The sequence below is a fragment of the Phalacrocorax carbo genome, chromosome 8 (genome assembly GCF_963921805.1).
Source record: "Phalacrocorax carbo chromosome 8, bPhaCar2.1, whole genome shotgun sequence".
In the NCBI taxonomy this organism is placed as follows: domain Eukaryota; kingdom Metazoa; phylum Chordata; class Aves; order Suliformes; family Phalacrocoracidae; genus Phalacrocorax; species Phalacrocorax carbo.
In genome coordinates this window covers 14,504,454-14,520,725 of record NC_087520.1, presented here as the reverse complement: position 1 = coordinate 14,520,725, position 16,272 = coordinate 14,504,454, and the positions used below count along the sequence as shown (strand labels likewise).

The window sequence follows — 16,272 nt, the reverse complement described above, 5'->3', positions numbered from 1 at the left end:
TGGGGTCACTACACAATGCAGTCCCGCACACCCTCTTCCCCCGCTGCCTGTGGTACCTTCCACCTCCTCTTCCAGCGCTTGCAGTCTCTCCTGGGAATTCCTGTTCCCCGCAGCAGCTGACTGTTGGTAGTGTCTCATCGCTTCTGCCAGGTTCTGCTGCACTCCAAGGCCCTTCTCATAGCAAACGCCCACGTGATACCTGCTTTGGGCATCCTAACCACAGGAGAAAGCACGGCGATCAGCCCCATACTGGAGAAGTGACGACAGCACACGAAAGGAGAACAGAGAGTCTTTAACACCTTCTTTAAGGTTTACTGCTCTATCTTTGGTCACCTTCTTTAAAGTCTACTCCTCTATCCCTTAGACCTTCAGTATCTTCAGTAATTTAGTCCCTTCTCAGAGCACACAGTGAAGCAGAATTTCTTACCAGCGATCCCTGACTCTGCTCCTTTCTATCCCTTTCCAATTAAATTCACCGTTTCCCTTCCACATCCAGGTCTGTGTCACGGGAACAAAGGAAGAGCTGACTCCACAGAGAATTCTGATTGTCTCAGGGGTCAGAGTTAAGAGGACTTGGGCAGCCTTGACTGCACCCACATCCTGACCACACCCAAACTCTGAGCACGCCCTGTGGGCTCCCCTACTACAGTTCATGCAGAAGTCTTGTAAAAACATAACAAATGCCAGAGAGGTACTTGCTTCCAAAGTTTGGAAGAGTCCCCTTGGCAGCTTCAGGCCATCAGGCCTTCAATGCAACAGTGCACCACTACCTTGCTCCGCCCCACCCAATTATATTCCAGAGGAAATCTCAAGCAGCAGAAATGAAGTCAAGCAAATAAGCACTAGAGAAAAAAGCACCTAAACTACTCAGACATATGTAACTGCTGATAACAAACTAGAAAGTAGAGGATTCCATGCAGGTGGGTCAGTGAAGCCAAATCCAAACCCATGATATGTTTCTGTGTCAGCTGTGCACTTTATCTTTGAGGTCCAATGGGAGGAAAAGGGTCTTACAGATAGCAAAAAAGCAACATGACAGTCCAGAAGACATTGAAAAGACAGCATGGGCTAGAGGTCACACAGACCTTTTCCAGCATAAAGCCAGCAACATAACTTGAAGAGTGTAACTGCCAGAAGCATGATTTAAACAAGGCTTTGCAAAAAAAAAAGAAAAAAAGGAAAAAAAAAGAAAAAAGTACTAAGTAGTAAGTTTTAATAAAGCCATGAGAAAAGAACATATTGCGAGTGCTGCTGTCTGAGATGTAGCTGGTAGAGGAAAGCTAAGAACGCAATGAGTGGGTGCTTTGCAAAATGTTGCAAGTCTTGGTTTATGACAGCAATAAACTCCTTTAGAGATGAGATAAACATGTTGAAGGATTGGCACTTCAGATGTGAGAAGAGACAGGGTTAAATAAGTATGAAGAATTCCACTAGCTGTCTCTTATGTGACGAACACCTCAAAGACAAGACCACAGGAGAAGAGATCCCCAAATTAGCATGGCATAACTGATTGCAACATGCTTTGAAATCTGAAGGTCAGACTCAGTTCTCCAACAACATTCTTTAATATGGATTTTACATTCTGTGGTTGCATGCATAAAATAAGGGAGGATTAAAAAGTGGTAACTAAAGTATAACGCAGTTCTCTGAAGCATCGTAGTATTTGGAAGAACACTTGTCAGAGTTCCCCCCTCAGCTCTAGCACAGGGCAACAACCTGAGAGAGAAAACACTGAACCCATGACTTTTCATACCTGTTTTCCCTTTTATTGAGTTGTAGCTAAACGGTGCAATCCTTGCTTCACCCATATCCAGCAGTCTTTTAACCAATTAAACATAAATTCATACTCCAAGGTATTGGGGAAAAGAACATACTCATGGAGCCCTTCTCCCAGCAGAATGCTGGGAGTGGGGTTACATCCCAGGGAGCCTATGCACAAGCCTGCCACCAAGGATATGGCTGTTGCACACCCACAGCCAGCATCCATTGGGAAGCAGAGGTGGGGAGAGATGATTGGGTTCTGAGAATTGTCATAGCTGTGACCAAAACAAGCAAAACACTGATTGACTGGGGGTTACCCCTGGGACCTGCAGTTACCTGCCAGATTTTCTGTTGTTAAAGGCTTACTAGGCATTCAGTAAATAATCATCTATTTAATGAGATAATTCATTGTTATATTGTGCAGCACACACACCTGACATCAAGATGGAAGAAGGGAGCCAATGGTGCAGCTTATGAGAGATCTTTAGCAGATTTGGAATTAAATACTGTATCAACCATCATGAACCTGATGCCTGAGCTGCTGGGGCTAGTCAGGTCTAGTCTCACCAGTGCTGACAGTGTCTGCATTCTTAAAGTGGGTGAAAACTGAAGTGGCAAAGCTTGCAAGTGATGTAGTATCATTCACAGTGGTCAAATTTACTGTGAAGAATTAAATCAAAGAAGATCTTGCAGAACTAAGAGTGGGCAACACAATCACAGAGGAAACAGTGTTGACAAATTCAAGGTAGTGCTTACAGAAAGAATTTGTGAATCACTGTGATAGTTACCTGAAATCATCAAGTCACTGCTCAGTGGCAGGCAAAAGGGCAAACAATATTAGGAATTATTGGAACCGAATGCAGAGAATCTTATTATGTCAGATCCTTGGCATGCCTCCATCCTGAGTCCAGTTTTAGTCCAAGCATCTTAAAATGGTCAAAGGAGAATCAGAGAGAAGTAGAGAGAAGACAAGCAAAATGGAACAGCTTAACTACATGGAGAGACAAACTAAACTAGTGCTTTGCAGCCTGCAAAAGAAATGACTCAGAGAGGACATACTAAAGGGTGACAGAATCAGAATTATTAGCCAGAAGAAGAGGGAATAGCTATTCATTATTTTCCATTACACAAAAGCTGTGAAGTTAAAATGAACAAGTTTTTCAGAAAAAACTAGCTATTACAATGTGGAGCAAGCTGAAAATGAGTGAACAATGTCACAGTGCTGTAAAGAAACAGAACTGTGGGATGCAGAAACCTGGCTGCAAGACACAGGATGTCATACTTCTACTCCTCTAAGTGCTGGTAAGGGTTCAGGAGCAGTACTATGCCGAGATTGTGGCGCTGCCCTTCAAGAAAAAAAAAACAAACAAACACAACAAAAACAACAAACCAAAGCCTGTGTCACCTGGAGAAAGTTCAACAGCAAGGAAGAAAATTGTTGGGGATCTAGACAACGTGACATGTGAACAGAAACTGCAACAATGGGGGAAGGCTGAATGGAGATTCAAGTATTTAAGTACATTAAAGGTCCCTGCAAAGAAACAGAATTAGTCTTTTCATCCTCTCTGTAGAAGGCAAGAAATAATGGGCCAATTTTTGGAGAACAGATTCAAGATAGACACAACGAAGTTCTCAAAACAATATAGTAGTGAAAGAGTTTGACTGGAGAGGGTGTAGATGCTCCACAATAGGAAACCTGTAAAATTATGCTAGATGAATGCAAGCACTGGTGCTGTAAGAACTACTCCAACCCAGCACGGCTGTTTCTACATTCATGTTTCATAGGGTCTGCACCCCACTGCCTGTTTCCTCTCCAAGATGCACCAGGGCTCTACTCTGTCCTTTTAGACTGGTAAAGTCCTGAGACTCACTCCCATTTCCAGGAAGCCCTGAAACCTGCCACCTGCATAACCTGTAACGATCCCAACCTGAGAACAAACATAGCTTGCAAAGGGATTACTTACGCCATTCTTTGCTGCCAGCAGCAGATACTTTAGACCTCTCTTTTCCTTAGGTTGCAGCCCTTTCATGTAGAATACTCCAAGATAAGCCTGTGCCTGTGACAAAACCACAAAATACAGATCAACCAGGGTTTTCCCCATTAGTTACTCCAGTTCCTTTACTGACTTTGCAGGTTGTTCAAATGCCAGGGTTACTGCTGCAAGATGGGTGTGAAAAGTACCCTGCTGGCTGCAGAGCCTGTTGACAGAAGGGGGGCTGTCCTAGAAAAAAAATCAGTCTGACATGCTACACAAAAAAATTTACATTTGATCTATAGAACTCCGCTATACGTGCAGTAACATCACCATACTAACACCATGAGACCCAGAATATCATTTCAAACTGCACTGTGAAAGTCAGAGCCAGAGAAGAGCTCCTACTTGTGAGGTGTCCATAAGATACAGCAGATGCACTTCCTGGAACAGCGTGCTACATGAGATGCAATCACTGCCAGAACGGCTGCCATTCGCAACACAAGATGGCACATGCCTAAATGCATCTCTTGGAGAGTGGGAAAGGAGGGCAGGGTACACAGATCCATGTGGATGAATCATCTTGAAAAGTCACAGATACAATATGAGGATATGGTCTTACTTCAAGCATCTCATGGAAGTTCTTCCACCAAAGCGACCTGTACTCTCAGAATTGAGAGGAGGTGAAACTGAGAACCACATTTTCAACTACAGGTCAGTTTTCCTAAGTTAATGGTCTAATCTAGGTGTCTAAGAATTACCAAGCAGCAGAACAGACAACCAGCACTGCTGACACGGTGGGGACCTAGCTGCCTCCCTTGTGCAGTCAAGGCTCTCTCCATACACTGTCAGAAGTATAAATATGTTGGAAGAATTTTGCTTCCAGCCCCACAGATACTGCTTTCTAGGATGTCTTGTGGTTCAAATCCTTCAGACAGGGTTCTCTGCTGGATCTCTGCTATGAACTCTCATGCTGTGGACACTAACCTCTGTAATACCAGCCATTGCTGCTTGCTCCAGGAAAGCCACTGCTTTCTGATGCCCACCCCATTCATTTTCAGGTCTGTGGTGTAAGAGGTATTTAGCGTAGCGGTACTGTGCCATGGCGTGACAGCTACTGGCTGCGTGGTAGTAATAAAAAGCTGCCTGGAAAAAGAGAAACACACTTGTTTGAGGGTGTGCATTACCTGAATCACACATGACATGACTCTCCTCTGGCCAGGATGAGCTTAACCTCTCTGTCTAGATCTATCATAAGTTGCACACACTTACCCCAGCAGCTCTCCCACACCTCCCTGCTGAAGAATATGACATTGTTTAAGTGAGACAGCAGACTGCAACTATACGAAAGCCTTCTAACCACCCTGCCTTCTCTAGTCAAAACTCCCCACGTTGAAGGGGGTGGCACTGGGCCAACAATACCAAAGCTTACTCTGTGCCAACGGGGATGTGCACAATTACTTGAAACAAGCTGCCTCTGCAGATCTTTTCAGCTACAGAAGATGCTGACTATGGCCAGCATACACTAGGTGGCAGGCTGTAGTTAAGGTACACAAACTGGATAACTCAAGATGTAAAGAAGCCCTCGGATGTGCAGTGGTGTTTTAAATACAGTAACATGACAGGTTTCTCCTTGGTACTCTCATGGGTGCTAGCGGCACAGCCTATGTACCTATGAAAAGACCTCAGAAGCTATGAGAAAGGAGCACATCTCTGAGGGAATCTATGATACTGAAGCCAGCACTGCAAACCCACAGTTTATATTATTTCCAGCATTTTCTAACGAGACTTCAGAGACTGTCACACCCATGCGAAAGGAGAAAAGGCCTGTGCACCCAACAAAGACCGCTCTCCTGGCCTGCGCCACATATATACAACCCTACAAGCCGCGGATACCTTTTCCAAGTCTTTTTCTGTGCCTCTGCCATGCTCGTAACACAGACCCACATTGAACTGGGCTTTGCTGTAGCCTCGATCTGCTGCCAGTTTGAAGCAGGTATAGCCTATCCTGTAATGGCCCGCTCTCATACTTTCAATCCCTGGAAAGAACACAACATAAAAACAGGGGAAAAGAAAATGGACAGAATGCAGCCTCAAATGCAGCAGCCTCCCCCAGAGCTACTGGGCCTTCCTGGGCCTCTGCCAAGTGCTCTTGTCCACTTCTGGCAGGCTCACCAACCCTCATTCCACAGGACCCAAGTTTCCCTAAGAAAAATGGCAACACTGCATTTTAGGGATTTTTCTAGTCTCATTGCAAAGAAGGATCACGGGCTAACACAACGTACGGTACGCACAGAAGCGGTTCACATTTTTAGTGCTGCAACTAGTGGAGTATATAGGGCAGGGATTTCTTTCTTAGATTATTGCATCTTCCTTCAGCTCATCTTAAGAGTTACAATTCTGCAATTGCTTTTTCAGCTTGCCAGGAAGACTGAGGTCTCAGACAATGAAAAAGGATACAAGGATTCGACAGTGTGTGTTGCTGAAAAAGACAGAGATGGCTTAATTTCCAACTACAGATGTCAGTACAACAGTGCAGGCTTCAACCAAACCTGGATTTAAATATTCTGACATAAATCAGGTGGCAGGATAGGACAAAGGGCAATAAATCTCTCAAAGCACAGCTGAAATTGCTGAAAGGAAGCTTCAGCTTGGGTATATGCCATCTCTGCCTTCACACAAGACCTGCAACAATTTGGAGGTCCTCCAAGAAGAGAAATGTGTGGTTTAAGGACAAAACAAATCCAAGTCCACATTACCGAGGATATTCAATGCAATGGAAATGTCAATCCGGAAAATCTGCTGCAACTGGAGAGCAGCTTCCTCTAAATGCCCTCGCTGAGCTGGGTCACCCTGAGGAGTTAAAGAGCAAAGTTATTAAGAGAGCAAAACATACAGACCCTATAAGAGATTCTTTCTTGGAAACCAAGAACTGAGACACATCTGTACTGTACTCTAGTTATCAAGAGGGTGATGTAATCTGGTGTGATGTTTCCACAAAAAAAAATCTCCCTGTCCTGCACAGCTATCTTGTTAGGGAAGCTGTATGGACATTGCTTGCCTCCCCTCTGGCCAGAGAGCTTGGTGTAGTCTCTTGGGCATCATCAGACCTTTCAGAATTTAGCAGATACCCGATACCACTCATAACTCCCTCCTTCAGAAGCAACGTTAGCCGTTGTTCACCCTCCTGCATCATGTCAACAGCACGAATAGTCTCTACCAGACATGCACTGACATATCTGTATATGCTTTACACAGTTCAAGCTGAGCCCACACCGTCAGCTTACTGAACACTGCACACTCCTAATAGAATCCTGCACAGCGGAGACAATGTCTTTTCTTTCTCAGTAACGAACAGGATTTTTTACTTTACCACCACTTTGGGAGGTGAGAGGAGGATTAGCTTGGCCTGCAGCTTTAGCTTCCAAGCTTGCATACAAATTTAGTGCCATCGAGTGGCAGCAGTGCACACTGCACAAGAGCCGAGATGCCCCCGCAGGGAAGTCATGGAACAAAAATGCCGCTTGCCATCCAACAGCTTTACTGCTCAACCAGCACTCAGAGCTGCTCACAAGAGGACAAGACAGACTGACTCTCCTCCTTTCCCGAGAGCACCCCGAGACCTGCCTCACAACCTATGAATGAGCTAGAGACTCTCCCTACGGGCCCTGCAGACGTGGTACCTCCTAGGATGGAGAGCTCAATGCTCACACCCTTGGCAGACCATGTGAATGCCTTTCTGGTGGGAGAGCAGAGGTCACTACCATGTCAAAGTCAGGATCCCACTCTGTTAAATACCGACTTTATCTCCATTCTGCTGACACTGTCCTTGAGCAATTGCTCAGCTGACTGATTTTTAAAATGGTGAATTGTCTGCACCTAAGACTGAACTGCAAGGAATTAGCAGGTTTAATCACAACAAGAACAATAATATAATTTATGGCTTTGTGACTCTCAAGCTGATGCACCCTCTTCAAGCCCAAAGCATCTTCCTCTCTATAACAGACAAGAGCCAGCCCTGATTTGCAGCTTTAGAAGTGACACCACCTTCTCCAGTAATGGGTTGTCTGGTAAAAACCAAAATAGCAACAGCACGTAATCACCTAGTGAAAGATTGCATAAAAATGCAAATAAACAAGAACAGACTAGGGCTGCTGGACAGGGTTTTTTGTTTGTTTTGGGGTTTCTTTGCTTTTTTCTTTCAGTGGTTTTCTACTAGCACCCCTGTTACACAGACACCTTAAAGGATGGGGGTGGCAGTTTGTAGTTCCTGGAACTTTGCTCTGGCTAAAGCAGAGAGCAGTATATCACATCTCTCTTTCTCCTGGCCTCCAGCTGTGCAGGGCAGAAGAGAGTCTTCCATGTGAGCGGATTGCTCAGGCTGTGCTTGGGGTTGCATTGAGATGTCTTCCTGTAGGTAAGGAAACCTAAGTGCAGATGGAGGGTGCAAAAAACGAAAGCGTACCTTTGCACTGTGGAGAACTGGCTCCAAGCTGGAGCTCTCGTGGATCTGGAACTCCCCTACATTAAGAAAAAAGAACAAAAAAAGCAGGGTTAAGCAATGCTGTATCTTCACCTCTTCCCATCCTCTCTGCTCCACAGCTCTTTCCTAGAGGACTGATCACCCACCCAGTCAGGGACATTAAGAACAGAAGGAACACCAACCAATCAGACCTTTGTATCAAAAGCAACGAAGTGCCATATGAATACAGTCCTCTAATCTGCAACTGGCTAATGCACCTCCTCCAGAAGGGCCTACAGTCTTGATCTGAAGATACCAAAAGGTAGAGAATTTCCCACTTCTGAAAGTTTGTTACAGAAACTTGTAATCATTGCTTTAAACCTCTGTGTTTCATTTCAAATTAAAATATATCTGGTTTCTACTCCCAGGCGCTGGCTTTTCTAGGCTTTTTTTCTCTTTACTAAAAAGCCCATTCTCCTTTTGAAAGTCCTGATACGACTAATCAACCCCTCTTGATTCTTGTCTGTAATTCTAAACAGACCGTGCTGTTCATGTCTTTCAAATGAAGTACGTTTCTGCCCAAGCTGATTACCTTTATGACTCTCTGCCACTATTCCTGAATTTTCATCATTGTTTTTGAAGTGCAGACCCTCTCACCAGTGTCACAGGAAGGCTAAAATTGCCTCCTTATTTGAATTTGTAACTGCCTAGTCTGCATGTATCAGAACTGTGCTCCTATTCCTATTTCCCAGGGCATCACACCAAGATCTCATGCTTAGGTGCTTACCTCCCTAACTCCTTTTCCAGGTAACTTCTTTCCAGGGTACAGTTCTGCTTCTGCAAGGGAATGATCAGATGTGCTATTCTGGCCGCATCACATGCGGGCTTAGGTTATCACCCCAATAGGCCTCACTCGCTCATCGCTGCCCTCTTAGATAGGCTGGCACAACGTGTTCAGCTACTACCTGACCAGTTTCAATCAGAATTATCTAACAAAAACATCTACAGCAGAAGCTAAGCCACCTTGCTCTTAACAGACTTGTACTGGAAGTGATTACACAGGCATTTACACCAGCTACTCTAAGAGGATGGTGACCTCCAGCAAAGAGGACGAACAGGCGAGGGCTGACTGAGGTCAATTATTTTTAACCTGAATTGCTGTAAGCAGCTGGATCCTACCAGGCACCTGACACCAGGTGCTGAAGCCTGGATCACTTGCACAGCTGATGCAAGAAGTAGCTGCGCCCTCCTGCTGTCTCCCCATCTCCCTCTCAAGCTGTGTGGCTGCAGAGCATGGAGCTAATATGAGTAAAGAATCAGTCCTTTTGGGGGCCAGTTCCTTGATTCCTGGCACTTGTGTATGGCTACACAAGCACTTGTGCCGACACAGCAGCAGAAGCGAGGGCACAACAGGCAGGATTGCTTCTTGTGGTGCCTGCACTGTCTTACAATGTACATGAAGCTGTGGCCTAAGTTCCAGCTGCACCCTCATTATTCCCAGATAAATAATTCCCCTCTGGCTGCATTAAAATGTATTTTATCTGAACAAGCACCACTCAGCAACAAGCAAGATCACTATGCCAAACACAATTTCTATTCATCATTCCATCAAAAGTAATACAATCTGTGAATTTATTAGTTGTGCTTTACATTTATTTTCAGATACATTTATTTTCATAAAATTATCTGATCTTTCTCATGGTAAGACTCTATCTCTTGTTCAGGTATCTCCCTCATGATGTAATTTGGTTTTTGCCATATATGCAACAGCAAATCTCATGAAAAAAACTGTCTATATTAAAAATTCTCCCAACTATTTGTTTAAACAACATTAGCAGACTCATGCTTTTAAGAAACTTTACATTTGGCATAGACATCTACTCCTAAATCAGACTTGTTATTTACTGAGAAAGCATGCTGTAATTTGGACAAACCATTACCCCATGAAAAATAAACAAAAACTAATTCTGAATTTTATCAGCCTGCAAAACTGTCTCGTGCCTCTCTCCTACTGGAAAACCTGCCTCACCCAGATCCCAGTAATCTCCCCACATTAGTTACCACTCCCAGAGAGCGTAAGGTCATTTGGAAGAAAACACAGGGATTGTGACACCCAGTCCCATCTCTTGAAGGACTAGATTATTGAATTTGCTAGGAACTCACCTTTGAAGCTGGGCAAGCCTCAAATCAAAACTCTTCAGGGGTATCGTGATCTTTAACACTTGCCTGCTTCAGAGCAGCTGCCTCAATACCAGGCACACAATCTAAAAACAACGCTTAGGTTCCTTCAGCAGTAAAGAGAGAAATAAAAGCACCCCCCAGCAGCAAAGAATCCCATCCCACTTCAGCAGAATGAGAAGACCAGCTTAGATTAACCTTCAGACTATCGTTAGGTAATACAAGTTCACCCAACGGTTTGTTTATTTCCCAAAGAATGGTCAAGCTTCAGCAGAACTTCATAGGAACTAGGCTTTGAACAGATCTGTTGCTGTGCCGGACACGCAGAACCACATCAAATTATTCTTAAGGGTGTATGCTCAAAGCACACAAAAGCTGGGAATACCACAGCTGGAATTTTCTGTGCAATGTTATTTCTACTTCTTCAAATATGTGCTATGATATAACATGACTATGTATCCTTTTTTCCATGCAATCTTGCAGCTTTTGCTGTATTGGATGCCCAATGCTCACATATTCAGCAGCTAATAAATATTTGGTATTTCTCCACTGTTCATCCTGTACTAATCAAATGTTGCTCAAAGCTAACTCCAAATGAGGAATTAATATCTTCTCATAGACAGTCTAAATTGCTCATCCCAAAATACCCAAATTCTTCACAAGAATGAATTCACAAGAGCTGGACAAAATCCAGGATTTCTGCCTCATGGAAAATTTTAGTGTTTCCAATTGGTTTCATTGTGCTTTGAAATGAAAACATGCTTTTGAAATGTCTGTAATCTCAGAATTGAAATAACAAATTTTACAGTTCTACCAGGGGTAAAATACAACTCCCCAGGGCAGCATTCAGCTGCTATAACACTGAGACTGGTTGTAATCACCTGCTTATTCACTATGTGCCTTTAACTTTTGGCAAAAAAAGCTTTGTGCGAGGCATGAATTGTATGAAAAAAATAGGATGTGACCATGCAGCTGAAGACTTGCTGATAGTAATATCCAGAATGCTATTTAAAGCAACTTTTAAATGAATTTCCTAAAGTTTTCTTTTTAAACACACTAAAAGTAATAGATTCTATCATGTTGTGTTATTTTAAAACTGGAATGGCTCATCTGCAAAGCTGGGCTGTTTGGATCCATCACAAAGATCTTTGCCACTTGAGGTACCAAAGTAGCTGACTGCAATAACAGACTGTCACTGTACGTGTAGACCAGCACAAGTAATTCTGGAAATTAACTGAAACACTGAAAGAAATGTGGAATTCTCTCTCAAAGGTCCTTTCCCATTGCTGGCAACAGCAAACTGGAGAAGTGAAGGTACATTCTGCTCCACTCTGAGTTCTGTTCTCTAATGGCAAGACTTTGCTACCAGATTCCCCTGCATCATCTGTCAGGCACCTGTCCTTCCCTTCCTTCTGCTCTCCCCAGCTTCTTGCTGCATTCTGATTTAACCAGCCTCATTCTCTTTCAGTAGCTAAACACCAGGGGAAAAAAAAAATCCTAAACCTTAGGCAGCTTTTCCCGTAAAAAGCAAAACATACTCTGAGAGAAAGGTATCACCAAGGCATCACCAATCTCTACTGTAAAACTTTCCACGGGAAGATTCACAGGACTTCTCACATTACAAAATTACACATTTTTTCAGGCTCTGCAGTGAAAATTACCGAATCTCTTCACCCTGACTTTTCTCAATAAATTTCCACAAAATGGATGCTCAGGATAATGGGAGAATGTAACCCGAGGACTTGCATATTGAGCAAAATCAAATTATTCCTGACATATATTATCTCTGACAACTGACAGTTGTAGATGCTTGTGTAAGGAACAGGGATTATAAAGTCGTGCTTTTCCTGGCAGAACTTTCCAGCAATCAGCTGTTCTGTAATCTTCTGAGCAGGAGGTTTCAGCTGGACCCATTAAGTTTAATTTGAATGTGTAATTTTACCTAATCACTTCTTGGAACTCATTTATACTTCTGGCCTGTAGCAATGAGTTCCATAATTTACCTGTGCACTGGCCAAACATGCAGTGCCTCTTGCCTTTTTTCAAACTTGCTACCCGATAATTTCCATGCTGCCTATGAATACGTGTATTATGAAAAATGTTGTCCCGATTCACCTTCCCTTAATACTTCCAGTTTCACAGAGGACTAGCACACCCTCTGCCACTTCTTTTTTAAGATGAAGAGTCAGTCTCTACTTGTATGTAATTGCCTCCTTGTCATCCTATTCTATGCCATTTTTGTTATTGTTTTTAAGACAGTGTCTTTTCCTTCACTATTCAAGATGTGGCTGCATCACAGACTTACACAAACCTCTGATACTGTCTTGTCCTCCGTTCCTTCCTTTACAATAATTAACATTTGATTGGCCTCACTGCTTTTGAGCACTGACTTAACCTTATCAGAAACATGACCGCGGTGACTTCAAATGTTCCCTCTGCAATATAATTATTAATCTGACATTCCTCATTCTGTATGTGTATTTACAGTTATATTCCCATCCATATGCTAATTTAACCTACCTTGGGATTACCCTGGTTTTAGTTCTTGTGCAATCTTTTGCTGTGACTTTTACAGTTGACTGTCCTGAATAATTTTGTACCATTTGCTTCTTCTGCCACCTCACTCATCACCTCTTTTTACCAAATCTCTGCTGACTGTGCTGAACAGAACAGGTTTCAGCATAGAATTAGGGGAATCCACCAGCTCTCCACGTGAAGGAGATCCATGGCTCTCCATTGTGAAAACTATTTCTTGTATTTTAAGGAGTTACTAGCCCAAGAGTAGTCCTTCCATCTACCTTCACATCAGCTTTATTTCTCCAGATATATTTTTCTTAGATCCTGGCTAGAAGATTTGCAGGAAGTAAAAAGCAGGATAATCTTGCTCCACGTGCCTGTCGACTTCTCCAAAGAACTCTTAATAGATTTACAACTCTTTCAAGTCTCTGCAATGGAGCAAGCTGGCCTGAGAAATGGTTTCTTAATCCTTCCAAGACCTTTGGTTCTTTGATATAGCATGCTCATCCAGGTATCTAACATCTCTATTCTACAACACAGTTTCTATCAACTTAAAATTATCTTTTTTTCCGCAGTTTTGCAGCTCAAACAACACCCCCCCCCCCCTTTTTTGAAAGCCAGCATCCAATTTGTCAGTCTTCATTCTTCTGGTCATACAGCAGATTTAAGCACTGGATATCATCATTAGAGGCTTAGCGATTTCATAGCTTCTGAAGAACATTTGAACAAAGAGCATGTGGCCTTAGTGACTTGTCACTGTTCAATTTATCAGTTTGCCTAGAAGCTCCTCCTGTTGACTCCCAGCAGGAAACTGTTTGTCAGACACAGACACATGTCCGCTCCTGAGTGTTCAGCTGTGCAGCTGAAGGCATCGCTGTCTCCACTTATTCCCCACCACTTCTCCCAGAGGTCCATGTCCAGTAATCTGCCAGCAAGGCAGTGTGTTTGACTGCTTCTTAATACGCTCCAGGCAAAAGCAGATGGGTTAAACAGTCTAATTGGCAGTTTAGGTAAATTAACCTGGCTGTTTTCCTGAAGTTAATTAGGAGACATGGAAACAAAATGCTCCATTTGCCCACTGATGGGAATGGTAACCTCTGGCAGGAGATAGGTTTGATAAGCAGTGATGAGCAATAGCTTAAATCAGCACAGAAAAAAGCTAAAAATCTGGAGGAAAGCAAAGAATGGGGAACCCCTCTGACCTCTTCTGCAACACCTTACATCATCTAGTAAACATCTGTGGGATTGATTTCTGTGTGCCTCTTCTACATCACAACGACATACTGCCCCCCCTTTCCACCTGCTGCAGCAGGCTTCCTACTTCTAATAATTTTCCTGAAGTGTTTATACATCTAGTAAGTAGCCCTGCTGTAGGCATCATCTGATCTTCCTTGATATGACTTTAAAGTGTAGGACATGCTTTCCTGGATAAGACTTCAAAGTTTTTGAAGTGTATCTTCTTATTCTTAAAAAATTCATTTTAATATGAATGGATTTGATACCTCCTTCCACTGTCTTATCTACCGCATAAGCACTCGCATATACATTCTCATCTTGCAGGGAGAAAATAATTCCTTTAGTTTCACACCATGTACACAAATCTCCCGCACTATTTGCCTGAGTATCTCTGGCTGCAAATATCTGCCCACAGCAGAAGAACAGAAACTGTAATCAGGTCACTAAGGCAGACCAGTATTAGTATTAGACCAGCTCCTCCCTGCCTTCAGCAGCTTTTTTCATCCTGTCTCTGGACTCCTGATTCACCTCTCAAGTTCTGTCTTTCCACTCTAACCTATCTCCTCAAGTGTCAATATTGGCTATACACTTCTTGGCTCCTGGCTTTGCCTTGGGGAAACTCAGAGACTCAGAAGTCCCTCTGCCACAAGTATACTACCCTGCAGCACACTGCACGTACCTACTTCTGCCCAGGGCTGGTTCTCTCCTTGCCCTGAGGGGATGCCTGAGGATGAATTCTCTAGTACAACCTCTGGACTTCCTTTCTGCAGGAAGCAGGACTCCAGCTGCACATTCGGACAGCTGGTTGAGGCTTCAGTCACCACTGAAACACAGAGCGCAAAACAGTTTGTTAGCTGTGCAGTGTCTGCTTTAGGAGACAACACCGAACTGCGTATCTACCCAGTGTCCGTCTCTGCTCTGACCACAAAGCCGAGCAGAAGCTTGGGGAGCAGAGGCCAGAACAGAAAACAAAGGTAAGGGCATGCAGGATGCAAAGTGGGATTGCACCACATGGTTAAGAAAGAGCAAGATTCTCCTGAGAGATATCAGCCCTCACTCTCCCCGAAGAGGTTGAAAGCTAGCCGTCAGCTTCTCACAACAGCTCTCTTCCGGTCTTAGTTAACATATCACGAGGCACAAATCCCCTCCGACAGCCGGGCCCTCCCACAACCCCTTCTCGCAAGCCAGAGCTACTAACCTGTCTGCTGAGAGGGCACCGAAGAAAGCCTGGGACATCTGCGCTCTCTCCTGGCGTCCGGCAGCGATCTCAGCCACGAGATCTGTCTGACCAGCTGCAGAAGAAGCGCACCAAGTGCACCCTGAAGAAAAGCACACACCAGTCAAGGAAAACAGCCCTGCTCCCTCTTTCTGTCCCACTTCCATTTGGCAGCTTGGCCATAGCTCCGTTTCGGGGAGCCCTCCCACCCCGGCTCCCCTCCCTGGGGGCTCCCGCAGCGCCCACTGCTCCCATCCCCTTTCACACCCCCGAGGTCTCCCGGTGACATCCCTCCCAGCCAGGGCCAGGGGCCCGCCAGCTGCTCCTCACCCAGGTGACTGCCTCCAGCACCGAGTAGCGGCACACCAGTCCAGGCAGGGGCTGCTGCCTTCCTCCTCGCTCCCGGCCATCCCGGGGCCGTCCGTCCTGGCAACCGGGCGCTCTAAAAACACCAGAGAACACCAGTACCGTGAGACCAGCGACCAGCCGTCAGCCCCCCGCCCAGCGGCGCCCTGAGGGCTCTCGCTACAGGCCGGCGCCGCGGGCCGGGCCGCACTCACAGCTCGGGGCTGGGGCCGTCAGACGGCTCGGCGGCGCAGGCGGGGCGGGCGGGGGGCGGCCAACAGCGGCCCAGGCCGCGGCCCCGCAGCAGCCACCGCCACATCCCGGCCGCGGGACCATAGAGAGGGCGCGCTGCCAAGCGACGGCGGCCTGGGCCATAGAGAGGGCCGAGTGGCCAAGGGGATCGCTAATCCAGACGGGCCTCCCGCGGGGCCGAGACGGCGCCGGCGACCTCTACGCCAGGCTAAGGAGAAAGCGGAGCCCGCAGGGGAAAAGCGCCAGGGAGCGGCTTCAGGCGACCTGACCCGAGCGGGCGGGTAGGGATAGAGCGGCGCCGTATCATAGAGGAGAGGTAGAGTGGCACCCGG

General features: G+C 45.1%; 1 protein-coding gene across 3 annotated transcripts in view; it reads right to left on the bottom strand.

Annotated features, from left to right (window-relative positions):
• DELE1 (DAP3 binding cell death enhancer 1) overlaps positions 1–16,272 on the bottom strand; it is a 22,596-nt gene extending 6,324 nt beyond the window's left edge. Inside the window, exons 1-10 of one of the 3 annotated variants that reach the window (XM_064458859.1) lie at positions 15,904–16,272; positions 15,674–15,785; positions 15,326–15,419; positions 14,807–14,950; positions 8,200–8,255; positions 6,494–6,587; positions 5,631–5,773; positions 4,722–4,880; positions 3,726–3,818; positions 57–213 (exon numbers count right to left, since the gene is read on the bottom strand). In XM_064458859.1, coding sequence (XP_064314929.1) covers positions 57–213; positions 3,726–3,818; positions 4,722–4,880; positions 5,631–5,773; positions 6,494–6,587; positions 8,200–8,255; positions 14,807–14,950; positions 15,326–15,419; positions 15,674–15,785; positions 15,904–16,007 — 1,156 coding nt within the window. In that variant the 5' untranslated portion in view covers positions 16,008–16,272. Of the gene's footprint in view, positions 1–56; positions 214–3,725; positions 3,819–4,721; positions 4,881–5,630; positions 5,774–6,493; positions 6,588–8,199; positions 8,256–14,806; positions 14,951–15,325; positions 15,447–15,673; positions 15,786–15,903 lie in introns of all 3 variants that reach the window. The other 2 variants (XM_064458858.1, XM_064458860.1) reach the window with 2 other exon arrangements.